General features: G+C 43.9%; 2 protein-coding genes across 2 annotated transcripts in view; both read right to left on the bottom strand.

Moving 5' to 3' along the window:
* The window catches only part of LOC113017485 (NACHT, LRR and PYD domains-containing protein 12-like), a 255,890-nt gene extending 248,533 nt beyond the window's left edge, over positions 1-7,357 (bottom strand). Inside the window, exons 1-2 of the mRNA XM_080296787.1 lie at positions 6,911-7,357; positions 5,018-6,806 (exon numbers count right to left, since the gene is read on the bottom strand). Of these exons, the coding sequence (XP_080152913.1) occupies positions 5,018-6,806; positions 6,911-7,184 (2,063 nt within the window). The 5' untranslated portion in view covers positions 7,185-7,357. The remainder of the gene's footprint in view (positions 1-5,017; positions 6,807-6,910) is intronic.
* Positions 1-23,450, bottom strand: part of LOC113017716 (NACHT, LRR and PYD domains-containing protein 12-like) — a 1,242,929-nt gene that overhangs the window by 704,652 nt on the left and 514,827 nt on the right. The window lies entirely within an intron of this gene.

Raw genomic sequence — 23,450 nt, 5'->3', positions numbered from 1 at the left:
CATACAGTCATGGTAATCTAAGGAGCCTGGAAAGAAAAGTGACTTCTTTAAGTTTCTTGAAGACGTTTCATCTCTCGAAACCTCTGCTGATAATCACCCACACCCTTTTTCACAGCTTGGCTCATGTGATGAGCCACATGATCAATAGTTGGTCAGCGACCCTCTTAAGGGACACTCCCACTAGGATTAAAATCTGGGACTCTCCACTTTTTGGTTTTAGAAGTGAAGAAGCTGAATGTTCGGATTAAACATCTTCAAGAAACTTAAAGCAGTGCACTCGCTTTTCTTTCTAAGCGGCCTTTCTTAGATCACCTGATATAACCTGAGTAAATTATGTCGAGTGTCAGCGGGGTTTGAAAACTCTGCAGCATGACCCGGGTGTTGCTGGTGGCATCATGAGCTTAGACCCCTCAGTCAGCTCGGTCTGAAGTCATCGCAGCACTAACAGGCACAAATAGGCTCTAACGTGACAAACTGACCCGACATTTAAAGAGTGCCCACTACAGTCTCAGCTAAAACATATGTGCAACGCCAAGGACTGTACACTGGACTCCATTTCAGTGCAAAAGAATAAAACGAAGTAAATCCATCCAATCTCCTCTGCCTGTCCTTATCATCAATAAAAACAATTAATAAAACAGAAAATCATAGAAACAGTCATCTTTGTTGTTGCATCATCACACATCAGTTCCCAGTAACTAGTCAGAATGAGACGTTGTTTTCATCTTTCTCACACTCATCTCACTCCCCGGTCACAACAGGTGGTGACTTTAACAGGTGTTACAACCTGGCTCAAAGCTGCAAAAGAGGGCGGAGACTGAAAACAGAGACTGGTTTCATTTTGAAGTACTTAATAACCTCGGCTAAAGATGACACCAGACAGCGTGACAGGGTCTGACAACGAGTGGTGGCGTCGTCCTAGCCGACCTCGGCAGTTATTCACACGCCATGACCAAAAACTCCTGCAGTGTGACAGCAGACAGAGGAGGAGTCACAGAGGAGCGTAACAGCTGTGAAAGATGCAACAGGAGGACGAGCTCCAACAGTAAACACACTGAAGACAGGAAAGCAGTCACGAGTGATGTTGGTCCTGTTTTTATCTCCACTAAAACCTCTCTAACGTCACATGTAACAGAACACAGACACATCTGATTATCAGGGACCACGACCCACATCTTTGCCTCACTATGTTTATAAGAAGAGACTGAAAATAATGATTCTCCCAACACATCACCAACACTTTTATGGCAAACAGATAATAGTGAGTGACAAGAGGTGAACTGTTTCATATGCAGTTATCAGGGTAAATACATTTAAACCAAAGACACTGGAAGAGTAAAGGAAAGGAACTGAAGGTGACAATTCAAGAAGCTCAACAGAAGTCAAATGTAACATGATCAAGATTCCCTGTTAAAATATACTATGTTAATAATAGTGTATAGTACAATAGTATACTATACACTGTTATTAGTATAGTAGTATACTTGTCACACAGTGGAAATTTGTGTTTTTATGTTTTATCAATCTGTGTATTGGTACATAGTGTTGATTTTATTTGCATGATTTTATTGTGATATTTATATTGCATGGTTTTATCCTCATACTTATATTATGTGTGTTAATGTTGTTGTACCATATTCCTTTAATCCACTGAGGACTAAACAGATGGGGGCGTTCCCCAAGGTGGCCTATCAGCTGCCAGATTGACCTGTTAAAGGGGATGGTGAGCGCAGAGACAAGAGGAGCGACGCACGAAAGGTGAGCAGGAGAAAAAGGAACGCGTGTAAGCCCGCACGTGTGTTGAAGGAACTGCTGCCTGACTGTGGGGCGCCGCGAGTCGTTCGGCGATCCAGTCCCAACTGCAGGAACAGCAACAGTGGGTGGCGATGGCCCTCAATTCACAACAGGGCAGGGATGCCCCTCTGCCTGCATCTGACGGTGCTACGAGGGAGGCCGTGTGCAGGTGTGGAGTGGGGCGAGACTGTGCGGCGACGCGCTGTCAGGAGACAGGTCTGCGACAGGAGCCCCCTCCTTGTTCTTCTGGCCGGCGTGGTTTCCATCCCGGAAGAGAAATTCCTCTCCTGTTTCAGATAAGGCACATTCGCCCGCGTGTGGCTGTACTGTGGGATTATGGGACTGTGGGAGGGTAATTTTAGCATATGGAAAACATTTTTTTAGCTTTGTTTTAATAGTGTATAGTTATTTCTGCCGGCAGGGTTTTTAGCGCATTGAGAACACTCTTTTTATTGTATACGGGGGATTTTAACTTGTATTTGTGATTCTGGCTGTGTTTTTTATGGAAATAAATGGTGTGTGTTCAAAGCCAGCTTAGTTTCTGTGCCCTGAGCGCTGACCCGCTTGCTCCCCTTCCTCTTGTATGTGAACGGACTTGGAGGTGAAGATTTAGGTCCACCAGTCTTAGCGGCTACATAATTTTGGCATTTGTCGACAGCATACAAGTTTGGGAGCAGTGTTCAGTACCTGGGGTACAGATATAGATGATAGAATGCTAAGTGTTTAAATCAGCTACCCTTGTTGAGGGTTGTGAGCAAGGGGTGTACAGAAAAGACGTTTTATTGCCACGTGAGTATTCATGAGTAGTGTTCATCCACAAGGGATATCAGAGGAGCTGAGCTGAGAGGAGTCAGTGTTCTGATAATCCCATACATTAGCTATGCTATGTGGTCACGAAATGGAAGAACAGCAGGTTACCTGGATGTGGCAATTGGACTGTATAACTCACCTATGCTGTAACTTTTCTAGGATGCATTCAAAGGAACTCGTTGGTAGCAGATTATTGCTGATGTTTCATGTGTTATGTGTAAAGAAGGGACTACCAGAGACACAGTAGCCAGCAAGGCCAAGTGTTGTTCAGCCACCCTCCTGGACAGAACACCTGAATGTTGTGACAGGGACTGTCACAGTTAAAATATGGGGGGATGTCACACAGTGGAAATTTGTATTTATCTTGTATATTGTTTTTATTCAGATTTTTAGTGTTTATTTATGAGTGACGTTTTATTTGCATTGTTTTATTCTGTTTCTATTGCATGGGCTTTAGTGTTTTATGTGACACAGTTTTTAATCCACTGGACTGGCTACACATGGGACAAATTAGCTGATAGGGACCACCTGCTGAGGCATGGGTGTGTCAGCTGTGTAAAGACCTTTTAAAAGCAGGCTAGCTGAGCACTGAAGGAGAGAAGCCCAAGACTGGAAGGCTAATGCTAGATGGCCAGCGTGACACGGCGACCCAGTCCTGACCTCATGGAACGGCAACAGTAGGAGACAACGCGTGTGATTGGCAGCAGGTTTACTATCTGTTATTTTACAGGACACTGATGCAAGGGGAGCTGTGGCGGTGGTCGCATGATGGATTCGGGTGCAGAACGCAAGCTGGGCTGGGATATGATGGGCCAGTGGAAGGACAAGATGGGAGGCTCTTGCTTGTCTGCCGAAGACGGGGCTGGCGTGGACTCTGCTCTAAAGCCGGAATTCCTGGCCTGCTGATGGACCCATAATGAACATTTGGCATAATTATAGCAGGGGTTTGTTAGTGAATATAGAAAATGGTAGTTTTACGGGTTCTAGGATTGTTTTATTTAGTTTTACTAAATTGACAACCTTGTATCACGTACATTTTAAGGGTGTTTTTATTTGTGCTCCCTGGCCCAGTAATAAACTGTTCCTGATCAGACCTGCTTCATCTCTGTGCCCTCGGTGTCTGACTCGCTTGTATTTTAAAGAAGCTTTCTTTTTAGAGGACATTCTGGCGCGACTGCTTTAGTGTCCCCATGTGTTACATACTATGCTAATAATAGTGTACAGTATAATCCTAAATCTGCAAATGTTGAAAACTTCTATACAATCTCAATATTATGGAGGATCAGAAGAGTCAAAACACATCAAAATACATTTCATGCTTCATTAATAAATTGTGCAATAAAACATGAGTACATTTATTTCATTTTAAAAAACATTTTTGAATTCCAATTTTTAAAATGATTTTAAAATCTTTTAAAAAATAAAATCAAAGATTTACTTTGTACATTTAAACTGGTGATTCCACTCCTCATTTGAAAATCCATTTCTTCACTGCATTTCCCTTTCCTGTTAGCTCAGGATTACCATATTAGGTATTAGCTGACCTCTGACCTTATATTCCACTTGTGTGGTGTCACAGTCTCGTCTCTGTTTTTACAGAGGATGTGGTTCTGTTGGCTTCATCAGGTGATGGCCTCCAGCTCACAGTGGAGCTGTTCTCAGCAGAGTGTGAAGCCGTGTGAATGAGGATCAGCATCATGGTCCTCAGCTGGGAAAGGGTGGAGTGCCCACTCTGGGTCAGAGACAAGTTCCTGCCCCAGGTGGAGGAGTCTGAGTATCTCAGGGTCGTGTAAAGAAGGGGGAGGGGAGCAGGAATCAACAGACAGACTGTTGCTGCGGTAACAGTGAGGTAGACGCTGTACTGGTCTGTCGTGGTGAAGAGAGAGAGCTGAGCGTGACAGCGAAGCTCTCAATTTACCGGTCGATCTACGTCCCTGCCCTCACCTATGGTCACGAGCTGTGGGCAGTGACGGGAAGAACCAGATCATGGTTACCAGTGGGGCAAATAAATTTTCTCTGAAGGGTAGCTGGTGTCTCCCTTGGAGACGGGGTGAGGAGAATCCCCTTCACAAAAACTAATCAAGTGAACAAGACTCTCCAGGAGGTAAACATTTAAATATCCAAGTCCACCATAAAGAGAAAACTGCATGAAGGGAAACACAGATGGTGCATTACAATTCATTGCATGTGTTTTACATGAAGAATGGAGGATATACCGTCCACTTTCACTCTGTCTTTAGCAGCAAGTGGCTCTTTGTTGTTTGGCTAGCTGCACTGAAACAGGAGAATCCAGCTGTTAGCCGTAATGTTGGTGTTTGTAAAGCACTTTATAACCAAGGACTGTGTTTTTAATTTAAAGATTAAACTATTAACCGACACTGATCAATGATGTAATGATCACATCTGGACTCACCGAGCCTTTCTGCAGTTCCTCACAGCTGGAATCAGTCTCAGTCGTCCCTCCTTTGAAGCTTTGTACTTCTGCAGGTCAAACTCATCCAGAACCTCCTCTGACATCTGCAGCATGAAGGCCAGAGCTGAGCAGTGGATCATAGAGAGGTCCTTTGACCTTTTCTTTGACTTCAGGAACTCTTGGATCTCCTGATGTACTGAGAGGTCGTTCATCTCCATCAGACAGTGGAAGATGTTGATGTTTCTGTCAGGACAGGAATTAAACTTCTTGTTATTCTTCAGGTTCTTGATGACTCTCTGGATGGTTTCTGGACTGTTCTCTGTCTGACCCAGCAGACCTCCTAAGAGTCTCTGGTTGGACTCCAGACAGAGGCCATGAAGGAAGCGGACAAACAGGTCCAGGTGGCCATTTTTACTCTGGAGGGATTTCTCCATGGCTCGTTTAAGGAAATCATCCAGAGATGACTCTTTGTATTTTTTTCCCAGGAAGTCCTTCAGCACCTCTGACTTCCTGTTGGTGAAACAGTGGAACATGTAGACTGCAGCCAGAAACTCCTGGATGCTCAGATGAACAAAGCAGTAGACTGGTTTCTGGAAGATCACACACTCTCTTTTGAAGATCTCTGTACAAACTCCTGAGTACACCGAGGCCTCTGTCACATCCAGACCACACTGCTCCAGGTCTTCTTGGTAGAACATGATGTTTCCTTTCTCCAGATGTTCAAACGCCAGCCTCCCCAGCTTCAGAAGAACTTCCCTGTCAGCCTCCGTCAGCTCCTGTGGACTCGTCTCATGTCCCTCGTGGTACTTGTTCTTCTTCCTCTTTGTCTGAACCAGCAGGAAGTGTGAGTACATGTCAGTCAGGGTCTTGGGCAGCTCTCCTCTCTGCTCTGTAGTCAACATGTGCTCCAGAACTGTAGCAGTGATCCAGCAGAAGACTGGGATTCTACACATGATGTGGAGGCTCCTGGATGTCTTCATGTGGGAGATGATTCTGCTGGACAGCTCTTCATCACTGAATCTCCTCCTGAAGTACTCCTCCTTCTGGGCGTCAGTGAAGCCTCGTACTTCTGTTAGCCTGTCAACACATGTAGGAGGGATCTGATTGGCTGCTGCAGGTCGGGAAGTTATCCAGACGAGAGCCGAGGGAAGCAGATTCCCCTGGATGAGGTTTGTCAGCAGCTGGCTGACTGATGACTTCTGTGTGACATCAGACAGCAGCTTCCTGTTGGTGAAATCCAATGAAAGTCTGCTTTCATCCAGGCCGTCAAAGATGAACAAAAGCTGAGAGACAGCCAGCTTCTCTGCTGTGACCTTCTGTAGTGTTGGATGGAAAACATGGAGCAGCTCCAGAAGACTGTACTGCTCCTCTCTGATCAGGTTCAGCTCCCTGAATGAAAGCAGAACCACCACACTGACATGTTGGTTCTCCAAGCCCTCTGCCCAGTCCAGAGTGAACTTCTGCACTGAGAAGGTTTTTCCAACACCAGCCACGCCGTTGGTCAGAACCACTCTGATGGGTCTCTGTTGGTCAGGTAAGGCTTTAAAGATGTCCTGGCACCTGATTGGAGTGTCATGGAGGGCGTCCATCTTGGAAGCTGTCTCCAGCTGCCTCACCTCATGTTGGCTATGAACCTCTTCACTCTGTCCCTCTGTGATGTAGAGCTCAGTGTAGATCCTGTTGAGGAGGGTTCTACTTCCTGTTTCATCACTTCCTTCAGTCACACGTTCACATCTCCTCCTCAGACTGATCTTATGTTCATCTAAAACCTCCTGCAGACCAACATCTGCTGAAAGAAAGAAAAACAGAAAGAAAACTCTTCAATGTCTGAACAACAACAAGAAGTCCAGTTTTCAGAAATGAGTCCATCAGCAGACAGATGTTCAGTCTTACTTTGTACACAGCTGCTCTGACTGGCTGTCTGCAGCCCAGCTCTGGTTCTGGATCTTTCTCCACACTGGGGACAGGACCAGTCTCCTGATGAAGCAGACTGGTCCCAGTATGAGGAGATGCACTGTCTGCAGAACCAGTGTCCACAGCTGGTAGAGACTGGATCCTTCAGGACGTCCTGACACAAAGCACAGCAGGACAGCTGCTCCTCCTCACAGACACCACTCCTCTTCCTCTTCCTCCCTCTGTGAACACATTTCTTTATCACTAAAATCATTGACTGTCAGTGACAAACATCCAGATTTGATGACACTGTGCAGAAGCTCTGATGGTCACAGAGAAAAGTCAAAGTGGAGAAACTTGTGTTTGAGTTCAGAATCCAAGTTTCCTTTGCTGTTCCTGCCTGTCTTATTAAACACAGAGTGATCAGCCTACAAACTCCACAGTAAAAGCCTTCATCACACAGCTGATTATGTCCTTCACTGGATGTACTGGAAGTTTGGGATCCATCACTTTCAACTGACCTTTGACCTCCTCTAAAAACTGTGGTGGAGCAGCGGTGTCACATTCAGAGCTTTCAGCTTTATTTTGAAAGAGTTCAGTCATCAGGAAGTGAACTTCTGGGTTCTGATTTTCTTTCTATTATTTTACAGAAGTGAAGAAGAAGAACTAAAAGCTTTGAAATGATCTGAGTGATATTTTTGAACATTGCCACCAAATTGAGTTCAGCCTCCAGCAGTAACTTTGTTTCATGATGCCTCCCTGATGATGTGATGTTTGATTACAAACCTGTTTATGTGTTAGACATTAATCACATGAACACAGGCAGAAAAAAGAAGCCAATGAAACAAATGACAGAAACGTGTTCATTCACTGCCATGATCCATATTTGATATGTACAGATGTTTGTAAAGAACACGTGTGCAGCGCTTTGTTCTGAGTATCTGCTGTCAGCACACAGTGCAGCAATAACTACAACCACACGTTTCTGTAGATCCTGAACATCAGCCTGGAGGAATCTGACCTCAGGTCTGCACACAGACGAGCTTCACCTCTGGGATGATGCTGGCTTCAGCTCCTTCTACAATCAGGCAGAAGCTTCTGCACCATCAGGACTCAAACAGAGAGGAGCTTCTATCCTCAGACCATCCAAGTCCTAAATCAGAACATGCTCCCCTCATAGCATCACCATCAGGGTTTAAACAGGACCTTACATCATGTTCTTGTCTCACTGTCATATTTCAGATCATACCTGATTCATTATGACGTCACACGCTGCTACACTGATCCTGCTGCTTCATTACTGCTGATATTACTCTGCTCACTCTGTTCAGTTACTCTGTTTACATCACTTTGCTCATTTGCTTTGTTCTGCTTGCACTGCTCTGTCAGTACATGCTGTGCTAATGTGGCACAAAGCACTTTAACATTACATCTGCACAATGTTTCATTATTTCATTTAATGATTGTTTCTAATGTTTTGTCCAGTCACAGGAGCAGCTCAGCACATTTCACTGTGTTGTACGTGTATGACGATGCCTGTGACAAATAAACAGCCTCGGACTCTTCAATCTTCTGCATTTCTTTGGAGATCAGCTCAGTGGCCTGTTGAGACCATCTTTCTATTTCTGATGACTCAGTTCAGATTATTATCCTGATACTTTCTTTTAAAATGTGATGAAATCATTTATCTGATGTTCTGACACAAATTCACCAAAACAATCCCAAACAGCACAAACCACCACGTTACACACAGTGTAATAAAAATACAGGCAACTACAAATAAAAACACTTTAAAATATAAACTAAAATTACAAAGTGGTCACAGAATTTCAAACACCCGTAAATGAGTCAGCAGCTCTCTTACATGGTCAGCTGAGCTCCATGATTGAAGAACATTGTTGCTGCAGGTTCATCACTGAAGTTTGGAGGTCTGTTTTTGGACCGGTCACTCCTCACAGACACACAGCTGGATGCTGGAGACTGTGACCTCTGACCTCTGCAAACACATCACATGAATTACTGATTAATCTCTGTTTAAAATCTTTTAAGCAGCTGCAAACACACAAACTGGATGATGTGATGGTTTCTGTCAGTAATAGTTGTCTCAGATTAGAGTACAGACGGCTGCAGAGACATTCACAGCAACAGAGAAGAAATCATTACCTTGGATTGCATTACTACTATGATTGATACTAGCATTATCGTACCCGGACCACCATTAGGAATCATTTATGATGTCACTGGTAGAACATTTATAGAAACAACCTTTGAACTCTGAGTCAGCAGCTCTCTTACATGGTCAGCTGAGCTCCATGAATGAAGTTCACTGTTGCTGCAGGTTCATGACTGAATTGTGGAGGTCTGTTTTTGGACCAGTCACTCCTCACAGACACACAGCTGGATACTGGAGACTGTGACCTCTGACCTCTGCAAACACAACCACATTGCATTCATTTCACATCAATTAGTACACCACAAAAGGCATGCAAGAAACACAGTATGAAGGCAAACTTCTGGCTTCAATAACATTCAACAGGTCAGGTGGAAACTTTTCTCAGATTTGATTCATGTTTTTATAGAACGATCCAGTTAAAAAAAATATACCATTAGGTCAGGGGTCAGCAACCTTCAGGACCCAAAGAGCCATTTGGAGCCAGTTTCCACGCAAAAGAAAACACTGGGAGCCACAAATACTTTTTGACATCTAGAATGAAGATAACACTGTATATACTGTTTTTTACCTTTATGCTTTGTATGAACAACTAAGGTGTGTTGCTTATGAAATCCATGAAGTGCTACAGAGAAAATTACATGTTATTTATGTAATGAACACATTTGAACTCTTAAAGAAATATAACCAAAGGAAAGACACCCAGCTGAACTAAAATGATGTAGCAAACAAAAGCTGCTGTGAGCCGCCACCCTTATATCTCCTTTGGGCTTTTGGAGCCTTGAGCTGACTTTTAAAAAATAATTGGAAAAAAAGCTCTATGCTGCTGAAAGATGAAAAATAGATATTTGCAAAATTCTGCCTAAATATGTATTTTACCTGGTTAATGTGTGTGGCGGGGCGTGGTCTGCAGCGCCGCTGCAGGGGAGGCGGACGCACCTGAGCGGCACCCGCAATCACGCCTCGCCGCCTTAACGTCTGTGCTGTTGTGTGTCGGGCTGTGAGCTGCAAAGCTACAGCCGGCTGTGTGCGTACAGCAACCGTGTGTGAAAAGTGGTCAATAAAGAGAAGCTGAAAAGCGTGTTCATGCAAACATCGTCGGGTCTGCCGTGATATGTTTACAACGGGACTTCTGCTCCTGAACCTCTGCGCACAGCGTCTGCAGGTCGGGGCTGTACGAAGTCACTTTCATCTTTACAGGACTGTAAGCTGTCGTCTGTGAGGCGTGAGCGGTGTTTGTTTTTAACATAGTTCACGGTGGAGAACAGCTGCTGACATAATGTGGATCCAAGATCCATAATTGGCCTTCCTGGGGCTGAAAGTCTCGATAAATGCACGGCGTTTCGGCGGGTACACCGGCTTCCGCGAGTGTGACGCTTATTTGAGCGATCAAAAAATAATAAAATATAATTTTCTTTTTATATTTCAATATCACAATAATCTTCCAATTTAGAACTACAAGTTAAAAAAGAACATAAATAAAATACACTTCAGCTAAATACTTCTAATTTATTTTCCCAAACCACGAGGAGCCGCACTGTAAGGACTAAAGAGCCGCAGGTTGCCGACCCCTGCATTAGTGTTAGTCAATGTTGCAACTGAACTGAAAAACAAAAGATTTTGGTCCAAAGAAACAAAGTCACTATTAATACAACACAACCCCCCCAAAAAGAGCCATGTAGACCCCGGGCTCTATGGGTCTTGTGCTCGGAGCTTGTTCCTGTGCTGCCATGATTAGTGCCTCTGTGCTGTCTTTCAGTCCAGCTTTGTTCAGCCACTGGTAGGATTTCTGGATGTCAGCCACTTCCTCTGCCTGCTGGTGGTGCAAACTGTGTCGTTCTGAGTTTCATTGGACGTCTTTGTCCAAAGCACCAGACAAAGGGCAAAGTAGATGCATTTGCATCAGCAGGAAAATACACCCCAAACTAGCATCATCATTATACAACTTTAACAACGGCCACTAAATGATACTTCACACACAGACCAGTGTTAGGTTAAGTTATGATGTCACTGGCAGAACATTTATAGAAACAACCTTTGAACTCTGAGTCAGCAGCTCTCTTACATGGTCAGCTGAGCTCCATGATTGAAGTTCACTGTTGCTGCAGGTTCATGACTGAAGTCTGGAGGAAGTATTTCTTTGGACCAGTCACTCCTCACAGACACACAGCTGGATACTGGAGACTGTGACCTCTGACCTCTGCAAACACAAACATCAATAAGTGATCAGTTCTCTCTGACACCCATATGATCAGCTGATCACTCTGTGATATTGTGTCTGCCTCATAACGCTGACAGGTCAGCCAATCATCAGCGGTTTTTTCTGTCTCTGAATGAACTCAGTTTGTTCTCAGCTCTTCTCTCTGATTCTGCTGCACTGACTTCACTTAAACTTACAGAGTTCAGATCTTAGCAAGAAAACAAGTCAATAAAAATCAAACTCAGATCAAACAGTTTGAACCAATCACAGATCAATGATTCTGTCATGGTTATGTTGAAATGACTAATAAAGTTAGTAGTGTTCTTACATTGTTGCTGCAGGTCCATGACTGTAAGGTGGAGGTGTTTGTGTAACTCCGTCACTCCTCACAGACACACAGCTGGATGCTGCTCCGTCCTCTTCCTCCATCTTCTTGATGTCAGGGTGGAGTTAGTCTGAGAGGTAAACACACACACTCAGAGGTGCTGTTGTACTGGAAGCATCACACTGACGGCTTTCTAATGTTGGAGCTTTGGCCCTAAAGTCCAAACCAGTTATTTTAGAGGCTCAAAGTCTTTAAAAAACACCAAAACCATCACATTATTTAATAAGTACATGATCAGGTGGATGAAGGAACTCAGTGTGTTTGGGATCATCATCATGGTGAGGAGCCCACATGTTACGGCTCCTTTGGAGAGAAGCTGAGGATCACTGCAGGAAGTGAGCTCATGAAACCAAACTGCTGTTTGTGAGCAGCATGACTCTGTTATTGGACCTGCTCTGTGTTCTACATATGATCAATACTTCAAATATCTGTAAACATCTCATCTTATATTTGTTGCACTTGGTCACATCTGTCTTTAAAAATAGATTTTTAATGTCACTGAGAGTTCTTTTCTACCTTTATTGATTTATTTTGGAATAAATTAAATATAAAGGTGCCAAAAACTGCCTGCAGCTTCTGCTCTGTGACAGGAAACTACTGTCAGGCTCAAAATGACTTCAGATTATTCATCACAGAGTGTTTATAGATCACAGGACACGTTACAGTTTTACAGCCTCACGGACATAAAACTCTTAAAGTTTGTTTCTGAAGGGATTTTCAGATCAGACCTGATGTTTCTGCCTACAGCCTGTTTACCGATATAATCAATATCAGACATCAGAGCAACAGAAACCTCGGTGATCAGGACGCCGGGACTGAGAACAGGAAGTGGCTCAAACGTCGCACTTTCATAAAGTCAGCCTGAACTCCACTCACAGAGTTTCTGTCGCCATTTTAGTTTTAAAACCCGTCGTGATAAGGGCGGGTCTTACTGTGAACCTGCGCGCTCATTGGCTAATAACTTGAGATTGACAAGTCGTTATCCAATGAGCGCGCGGCTTCTCCCAACATAAAGTAGTTTCCTTTGAAAAACCAAAGTCTGATTATTTTTGCCTCCACTGACGGAGCCTGTTGTTCCCGCCACAGAGACACAGTAATGTCAGAGCGGTGTTAACACTCACCTGCCTCAGCACAGCTCTCACTCTCCTCCTGCTCTCTCAGCTAAACTCACTTCCTCTCTACTTACAGGAAACCAGCGCTCAGAGGAGCCGACCGGCCTCACGTTTCACCCACAGACACGAACAGCGTGGAATTATTTTATGTCATAAGAAGAAACATATTCATGTTAACACTCACCTGCATCAGCTCCACCTTCCTCCTCCTGCTGCTCTGAACGGAGAATCAACACTTTCACTTTCACTGCTCCTCCCTAAACACAGAGGATGCTGGGACTTGTAGTTTTTACCTTGTGTGATATTTATGGCTGTGACACTAAATCACAGCATGAAAACTTCCTGCAAACATGTCACAGGCGATAAAAGTTTCACATTAAAGGTGAAGTTATTTTTCTGTCTCATGTTCAATAAACAGTGAGCTGGGAAAACTGAAGAACAGACTTCAGACGTTCCCTGCAGAGTTTCTGCTGCTCGGTCGTCTGCATGTTGCTGAGACTGAGCTGATGATGAAGCTGTGATGGGTTTATGGCACGTTTGGTTCTGGAGAAGAGTTTTACTGTCGGTGCAGGTGAAATGATCAGAGGTTACAGCCTCTGGTTAAAGTGGAGGCAGCGATCAGGACGGCTGAGCAGCAGAGGTCTCGAGGGTCCTAAAGTGTAAAAGCATCAGTGTTAGTAACACAAAGATCACAGAATGGGATCATCCACACAACACTAACATCTAAATCCACGGCAGGAACTCTTCCAGTGTCCTGAAAAATCTGTGTGCACGATGCTGAGATTAAAATCTGTCTGCTCATCTTAATGCAATATTGTGAAGTTACAATTCTTTTCTGTAAAAAGAATTTTCATTTTTGTATATAAATAAATGTTGATGTTGTGCTTTGGGATCGTGTGCTTCAATTTGACTTATAATGTGCCAAATGACTGCAACAGGCGGCTTAAGGCGATGCCATCCAGAGTAAGGATCGTGTTAGCCAGTGTTTCTAAGATTTTTACGCCCCGTTACAATAACCTCAGTTTTATCTGAACTTAGAAGCAGAAAATTAAAGCTCATTATGTGTCTAAGACATCCCGGCAGTTTAACCAATAAAAGCGGGTATCATATGCATAGCAGTGAAAATGTATGCTATGTCTTCTAAAGCACGTATAATGTAAACAGAACTGGTCTTTGCACAGAAGCCTGTGGAGCTTCATAATTAACCTCAGTGTGTGAAGAGGACTCTCCATTTAATAATAGCTGTAATAAAATGTTCTGGCCAACGGTGTTAAACGCTGCACTTGGGTCTAGCAGGGAAGATTTCAACTTTTCAATATGAATGAAGGCTGAAAACTGATTAGATTAATGTCTGATGATCTTTTCTGTGCTTCTTCAAGTTTGTAACACCGAACATATTAAAGGATGATATAAGGTTCACAGGAAGAGTTTAATTAGACACACATTTACTATTTTTCTTTATACTCTTTCTTTCTTGACATGTTTAATATGCTTACTATCAGAGGAGAAAATGAACCTTGTGTAGTTTAAAAACTTTTTATTTAATCAAACTGTAATGTTGTTGAACTCTGACGGACGTGTCTTTTAATCTTGTCAACAAATCCTTAATCACCTAAATGTGCCATTTATCATCTTGTAAAATGTTCCCTCTGCTTCTGTTGCACATCTCCCCCGACACTCTCTGCTTCACCAGCCCTGTGCAGCTGGTCCAATCGCTGCGTCCTTAAACTGGTGTGTTTAAATCTCTTTACCTCTGTTGTGAACTTCACACAAAGTTTGTGGTAACAAAATCAAACTGAGGAGGATCTGGTTTGAAAAACACACACTCGCGAGACAAAATAAAAACAGACTGCTCAAAGCAAAAGCAGGACTAAAAATAGACTAAACCATTACACACAAAAGTTGAAAAACCTAAAGAGTGTGTGAGACTGCTAGCTGTGTCGTTCAGCAATAAACTCATCTATAAATGTGTTAGTAAAGAGTGACTTGTACTTCTGTCCCATTAAGCAACGGTTTAACAAATTTCACTGCAAACTATAAAAGGAATCTGGATTTAAATAGAACATAGTAGTGCAGGAAACACTAGTATAAGGTGTCTATGGAACAAATCTCCTTCAGCGTTCAAAATGACCAAAGTGAGGCCTACAGGCGTTTCTCTCAGTTGGTTGTGTTCAGGGAAAAAGCAGCTAAATACACTGAGACTGCTCCACATTGTTAGTGAGTTAACTCTGGATATCTGTAGGTTTGTCAAACTTGGAGTGAACAAAAGCAGAAAACAGTAAAAGATGCAGACAGTGAAAGTCTGGTTTATTTCATGAACACAATGAAACATTTTCAGCAAAGTAGCATACATGATAAATAGATACACATAACACGGACAGTGAGAAGTAAAACTCGTCGTCTTACCACATGTTATATTCTGTAAACTTAAAATAAACCACAGAAATGAGTGTTTTAAAGTCATTATTAAAAACATGAGTCAACATTACTGAAGTGACACTTTAACGATGCTTCACATCACCGTGTTTATGATGATAAAACATGTTCTCTCGTTAGTAGATGTCTGCGCTGACACTTGTCATGAAAATGTCCCGAGCCAGGGTTCCTCTTCAATTATCACTGATCATTAATAGGGTCACAAAAGATTTGTCACATTATCCCCATAAACAAAATGCTTTTATAGAAATCATTGTGACACAAATATTTAGATTCTTGTTTCACAATGTGCATGAACTCAAAATCTTTAGAGTTTCATATTTATAAAGTATCACAAAGAATACATTTATACCGTTGTATGAGCCACACTTCTTGTAAAAAACTGATTGGAAATGCGTTCGAGAAAAGCTCCTGCTGTGACCTTCCTTCTGTGAGGGCACACCACACACACACACACACACACACACACACACACACACACACACACACACACACGTGTCTATATACACACATACACAAAGCTGTGTAAAGCAACTATTGGCGACTGTCAAGCCTTTGAGTCGCCGAGCAGCTGAATAGGGGAATAATGTTGACGCGCCCGCTGTTTAAAACGTAAGTCAAAGTTCCAGGTTAAAACTCCTTTATTTGTTATCAAATCCTTAAAATCGGTAGAAAAACAGTGATCAAAACATTCCAAGCTTGAGCGGTCAGCAAAAGTCGACTTCCCCCATCACCCACTCATTCACAAAAATTCCCTCAGGACGTGAACAGATGATATAGCAATCACTATTACCGACACCACGTGACCCAAAGCTACGCCTTATCCACAACAGCAACTATAAATAACGAATCTAAACGTATATACATAAAATACAGAAATGAATGAGGTGGAATGAATACTACAAATGTACATAAGGTGCAGCTGCAGTCTGGCAGTGGGAGCAGTGTGACAGGTCAACTGTTAAGAAGGGAGATGGCGAGGGGAAAGAAACTGTTCCTGTGTCGGGTGGTCCTGGTCTGCAGGCTTCTGTACCGTCTGCCAGAGGGCAGCAGATCAAAAAGTCTGTGTGCAGGGTGTGAGGGGTCTGTGATGATTTTCCCTGCCCGTTTCCTGGTTCTTGAGCGGCACCCCCCTGCCCTCCATCCTGGATGGAGGGCAGGGGGGTGCCGATGATCCTATCTGCTGCCCGTACAGTCCGCTGCAGTCTGCTCTTGAACTTGAAGCTTTTGTTACCATACCTCAAACACATGTACCCATACCTTAAACAAAAGCACTGCTTTGCACCCTAGTTGCAATTATGCAACACACATGGTCCTGCATACTACACTCTATTTCACACATAAGACACTTCGTTCACAAAATGAAATTTCAGGGTGCCACCCTGGAAAACATCCAAAATACAAAGCACATCGGGTAATTGCAACCACTCAATACACACCTGAAGGCACGTACTTGAAAAACTGAACACCAATTAGCCAACTACAAAAAGCCCTCAGTTTAGCCAACTAAAGAACTTTGCAAGCATGGATGGAGGGAGAGCAAGAGGAGGAGGTCGTCGAAGAGGCCACGCACAGACCCATATTTCTGATGATATAAGAGCAACTTTGGTGGACCATGTCATCAACCATGGCCTGACTATGAGAATTCTCTAGAATGACTCGAAGACCTTCTGGGGCAGGACGCCAACGCCTGTTCACACAAAAGCAGGAACTTGCCGTTGTGGACCTAGTGAGGGCAGACAATGCCATCCGTCTCCACCAGCTACGAAAGCAAATACAGGGAGTGCAGAATTATTAGGCAAGTTGTATTTTTGAGGAATAATGTTATTATTGAGCAACAACCATGCTCTCAATGAACCCAAAAAACTCATTAATATCAAAGCTGAATGTTTTTGGAAGTAGTTTCTAGTTTGTTTTTAGTTTTAGCTATTTTAGGGGGATATCTGTGTGTGCAGGTGACTATTACTGTGCAGAATTATTAGGCAACTTAACAAAAAACAAATATATACCCATTTCAATTATTTATTTTTACCAGTGAAACCAATATAACATCTCCACATTCACAAATATACATTTCTGACATTCAAAAACAAAACAAAAACAAATCAGCGACCAATATAGCCACCTTTCTTTGCAAGGACACTCAAAAGCCTGCCATCCATGGATCCTGTCAGTGTTCTGATCTGTTCACCATCAACATTGCGTGCAGCAGCAACCACAGCCTCCCAGACACTGTTCAGAGAGGTGTACTGTTTTCCCTCCTTGTAAATCTCACATTTGATGATGGACCACAGGTTCTCAATGGGGTTCAGATCAGGTGAACAAGGAGGCCATGTCATTAGTTTTTCTTCTTTTATACCCTTTCTTGCCAGCCATGCTGTGGTGGCCGTCTTTCAGCCTTTCTTACCTTGGCCATGTCTCTGAGTATTGCACACCTTGTGCTTTTGGGCACTCCAGTCATGTTGCAGCTCAGTCATGTTGGAGTAAGACAGCATGCATGAAGAGGATGATGTGGACAAAATACTCATTTGCCTAATAATTCTGCATTCCCTGTATGTGTGTGCGTGTCCAGAGTTCAGCTGAGACAGTGTCCTTCGCCCTGCCAGGCTAAGTAAACAGTCTTCCAGCCAACCCAAGTGGCGCCGAGAGGGTCTCCGCATAAGTGATGGTGCTTTTTACTTTAGTGCGAACAGCTCATATGAATTTCAAAGCAGTTCTACAGTCCAACACTGGTCTCTTAATCTCCCGTTGGAGAGCCGCGAGCTTCGCCATACTTGCGTTCTGTGATGTTGTCATTCTTGTGCTCAAGGAGCCGATTCTGAGAACTCACGGCAGTGTGCCTCCCCGAGATGTCATCCAATTTGCGCCCAGAGATGTTATTCTGAGCGAGCCTTTCCGAGATGTATCCAGTCTGCAGTCAGAGATCTTATTCTGAGTATTCACAGCAGCTGTAGTCTCTCCAAGATCTTCTCCGTGCTGACTCAATGAGCCCATTTTGAGAAACTCACGCCTCTCCCATCGTTCCAATCCCAGCGGGCAGCCTTGTGGGGGTTTGAACAGCCGGTTCCGCTTTCTCAAGCCAGCTCCGATCAGCCAGAACCCTGTTACCATGGTTCCGAATAGGTAGATATCTTCAGCACTCAGGCTCACCCGAGCCCAAACTTCTCGTTGAGAAATTGCATTTAGGGACCAGTTTTCAACAGGACAATGACCCCAAACACACCTCCAGGCTGTGTACTAGAAGAAGTATACTAGATGGCGGCGCGCACAGACGCAGCGGCTCTATGCTCTCCACTTGGGTGCCTTTCTTTTTTGTTTCTCCACTTTTTCTTCTTCTTTTGTTTTCCTTATTGTGAAGCCAAATTTTCCTACAACCATCTGGAATTATGCAAGATCGGATATAACAGCCAGATCCCCATTACCAGTGATTATCAGAGGGTGCACAACATCCCCCTGGAGATAGCGAGAACATCGGGTGCTCCGTGGATTGTTATCGGCTCTGCCAAGAAACGCAGGCGGCGGAAGGAATGCAAACAAAAGCGGGGATGCCTGTCGGGCCTGCTGGCCAGGCTAAAGAAGCAGCCTTTCAAACCACCGCTCCCGAGCATCTTTCTGACCAGCGCACGGTCGGTCGTCAACAAAATAGATGAACTGAACCTACTTCTCGCCGCACAGCCAATCGTCCGTGACTGCTGTGTCCTGGTCGTCACGGAGACATGGCTCACTCCGCGAGGCTCCTGCCTACGACAGCCGTAACGCTCCGACAATCCATCAAGCGGTGGTAGCTTAGCAAAGTCGTACTGAAACATCTGACAGATTTTCGAGCGCCGTGCACATAAAATCGTTTCGAGGTCAGTAAACACAACCAGAGTTCATACATAAGGCACACGGGGTTATAAGGGGCTCTGTCGACTTTCAGAAAAATCAAAGGATTGATTTTAAGTGCGCCGTATTTTCCAAACAACACGGTAATAACGACGGCCCGCTAGCATGCTCTACCAAAAATAGTGCTTTGATTGTATCTGACGGACTTAAGCTAAACCAGTTCCACACCACTGAAGCTGCAGCATTTTTACAAACCAGTTCTGGTTCATCCGTTTCATTTAGCGATCCACTTTCGCTCTTCTCATTCTGCGTCATCATCCAATTCCACCTGTGATCTTGTGTCACCATTGCTCTCTGAGCTTTGTGTTGCTTCTTCTGTCACCTGACAAATAGGACATACATGACAATAAGAATAAAATGTGGAGCTGCTTCAGTGTGTCTGTCACTTTGTGCAGATCTTGACTGATCAGTAATGTTTGTAGGCTGAGTGCATTTTTAAAACAAGTTGTGCAAACTGCACTACAAGGTGGAATATTTGCAAAATCATAACTATGACCTATGAATACGTCAGTGCCATTAAGATGAAATTCTTGTGTCACCAACATTTTAACGTTAGGCATATAATTCTAACAGCCTCTGTAAACTAATATCCTGGCTGCTCGAGGCTGCTGTTTTCTCTGACAGCTTCACTTAGATTAGAATTAGAAACGCTGCTCTGAGACTGAGAGAACTAACAGTGCTGCATGTTGTGCTGTTAGTTTCCAAAACACGTTATTCATGGTTACATACAGTTTTAGACTGATGTGGGCCAAAGCCTAGCATAGCCTGCAACGTTATTGTGACGGACACATTTTATGTGTCAGACCCAGGACCCTGAGCAGTTATGGACTAATATTATAATGTATGTATTTTGTATTGCTGTCCCTCGTTCTCTCTGCTTGTAGACGTGTGTGTGTGTGTGTGTGTGTGTGTGTGTGTGTGTGTGTGTGTGGCCCTGGCAGGTGATTGGCCACACCTGCAGCTGATCAGGCCTGTCGGAGGAGCTATTTGAGAGTGTGGTGGAGCTCTCTCCGACGCTGGATCATTGCGTGGCTTCACGTCAGTCTCTCGACCAGTTCCTAGTTTGAGTCTGCTGCATTATTGTGTGTCTGACGGCTTCCTCTCTCTTATGTCCCCAGGAGTTACGGGGAGACGAGAGGACAGCGAGCACGGGGTGCTCATCACGGAGAAGCGGAGACAGGAGCACTAGCACTGGGAAGAGGACACGTCACGGGAGTCGGGAGAGCACGGGATTTATTGTCATGTCTGTCCATCGCTGTAAATAAACGCACTGCTTGTACATAGAGCACCGCGCCTGTGTCCTCCTTCCCTACACCCCCACGGTCTGCCAGCCAGACCGTGACATTATGAGTGAACTTGGCTTTAAGTGACTTACAGGTTTCTCTGAAAAATACTTTCTTATATCCAGGTTCTTCCTCTTTGCTGCCGTCCTCCTCTCCTCCTGGGAGCGCAGACTTGCCGCTGCTAAAACTCAACGGAGCTCCCTGAAAGGTTCAGCCAATCACATTGGCCATATTTGTCACATGAGGTAGGACTCCAGTACAGGACGTAATTTAACTCTTTCGGCACCGCTGGGTGAATGAGACGTTGACAGATTTTTTTTTCTTCTTTCTATCAGGTTTGCTTTTCTTTACTCGAAGAGATCAAATTATTGGTGAGGACAATTCAATAATCGCTGGATATTGGTGGGGACATGTCCCCTCCGTCCATGCCAAATCGACGCCCTTGCCCGAATCGATTCAATCCATGATTCGATTCGATTCGATTTGGGGAAATTTTGCCTCAGACAGTCAGCAATATTATAATTTAGATCATACCCCCCCCCCCCCCCCCCCCACACACACACACACAGCCTTATGGGTACAGTAGTCTCCCGCTACACCTCCTTTTAGCTAAAGACATACTTCACAATGACTCACTCAGCTCACAAGAACAGGAATGCAGAGCATTATCAAACGTTAAAATGATACACATCTCTCACTTGTTCACTTACATTTAAACGAAACACATAATTGTAAACATCTCTAACAGCCTAAGCCAGCTTTGAATAGGGCCTGAATGGATAACTTCAGAGAATTACACATCCAATCTTACACGAGGGCTCACCGCTCGACCAGATCTGGTAACAGTCCCTGTTGGTGTGAGGTGGCTCCTATTTCTCCTTAGAAAACCTGTCTGTCTCTACCACATAAGATCTGGGAGCACTGGCAGGTCCAACTACTGCTCCAGTGGTTCCTTCAGTAGTAATCCACACCTTCTGTCCTGACTCTATGTCTGCGGTTGTAGTGTTTTGCCTGCTCACGCCTCCCCTCCTCATCCTTCTCGCGAAAAGCCTGTAGGTCGGGCCACTTTGGCACCAGCTTCGCAGCAGCTTGTGGCAGAGAGGTACGCAGGTGTCTCCCCATGAGCAACTGTGCCGGTGAGAGCCCATGTTCCAGTGGGGTGGCCCTGCACGCTAGCAGTGCTCTGCTGTAGTCACAGTCCTTTCAAATCTTTAATGGTACGATCAGCGCGTTCTGCCTCCCCGTTGGCTTGGGGGTACCTGGGGCTGCTCGTTTCATGTGTGAACTGGTACTCTTTAGCAAAGTGCTTGAACTGTTCTGATGAAACTTGCGGCCTGTTGTCCGATACCACAGTCTCGGCAACTGCATGTCTTGCAAAGGCCTCTTTTATAGCATTAATAGTGACCTCTGCTGTTGTGTCTCTCAGTTCAGCAAGTACCAACGACCAGATTTGGTGTGTGGTAGTAACAGGCAAATGAACTTTTTTTTTTTAATGATTTGAATATATATGAATGCTTGTGCATAAATACACAAACAATACACATATGCTTTCATGCTTTCAGTTGTGTAATTTACGTGATCTAGGTCAGCGGTCTCCAACCTTTTTTGCACCACTGACCGGTTTATGCCCGACAATATTTTCACGGACCGGCCTTTAAGGTGTCGCGGATAAATACAACAAAATAAAACTAGTACCGAAAAAAGAAGATTTATTCATAACACACGTGAAAAGACCCAGGAAAACCGAGTTAACGATAAAAACTATAACAAAATAACGCTGAAAAGCGATAAAAACCCTGAAAACCAGACATTTCACACCTGAGCCTCAACTCTCGCGGCCCGGTACCAAACGACTCACGGACCGGTACCAGTCCGAGGCCCGGGGGTTGGGGACCGCTGTTCTAGGTAGCTCTGTTTTGGAAGTTCAGTTCAAGCTAGAAATGTGCTTTGGAGTTTGTACGTGTTTTGTCTCTAGGGGCCACCACATATATTTCTATTTACATTCAGGTGACAGCAATCCATGGATGGTTTCGACATGCAAGAGGATATTTTCCCCGGTGCCCAGCGGGAGAAGACACTGCTTGCGATGTCGATGAGGTCCTGTGGCCAGACCCCAACAGACGGCGGGATCCATGAGCCCACGTATGCACAATTGTCATGATTTTTTGTGTGTACAGTATAGTGTTTTTTCTATTACTGTATTATGTTTGTGTTTTGCTTTATCTGAATTGATGGTGCTGCAGTGGACAATATTGAGTAGGCCTATTTGCTTTTTTTGGTTGTTTGTGTCTCCTGAAAATGTGCCTTCAGAATAAACAATGACAATGAAAGACTGCAGTGTTTTATATGAAGTAGACTAGTGTGTCCCCCTGATCTGATCTGCATGTGATGCAAGTATGTGTCATTTTGTCAACAGAGTTACATCTTGACAGAGGAATGTTAGGTTTTGACAGCAGAGTTTCAGTTTGGCACAGATGTGAATGGTATATTTTGATGTGTCATGTTTACTTGTGTTTAGAGTTTTGGCACAATGAGCGACGTTTTGCAAAATGTGTTCAAGCAACGGGCAAAAACTGTAACATGTTTTTCACCAAAGATTTCAGCAATTATAAAAATTCAACTCAAGCTATTCAGCTATTAGCATTCACACTGCATTTTCTACAGGAAGTACATTTTATATACCAGTTTCAGTTCAAAGTGCATTAAAAATAATAAATAATTATTAAAAATAATACCATCAATATGTTACTGCACTACACTTACTGGACTTGTGGAAGTATTTTGAGAACCATAAGAGATTCTTACAAATGTTTGAAAGAAAAAAAATCTTTAACATAGCTGGAGACTCGTGTAGAAATATGAATGAGTTTATAAAGTTTCTGTCATGGTGTGCTGTGACAGGCAGGTAGTAGGACCCAAACACAGGACTCTTACGTGGAATGAAACTTGAATCGGCAGCTTTTATTGCTGGAAACTCAGGTGGACTCAAGAAACTACAAACTAAGAAACAAGAACTAGGAAAACAAATCAGGAACTATGAACAAGAATCAAGTAAAGAACACGGAGGAG

This window comes from Astatotilapia calliptera, chromosome 23, assembly GCF_964374335.1.
Source record: "Astatotilapia calliptera chromosome 23, fAstCal68.1, whole genome shotgun sequence".
In the NCBI taxonomy this organism is placed as follows: Eukaryota; Metazoa; Chordata; class Actinopteri; order Cichliformes; family Cichlidae; genus Astatotilapia; species Astatotilapia calliptera.
This window is presented reverse-complemented; position numbering and strand designations above follow the sequence as displayed.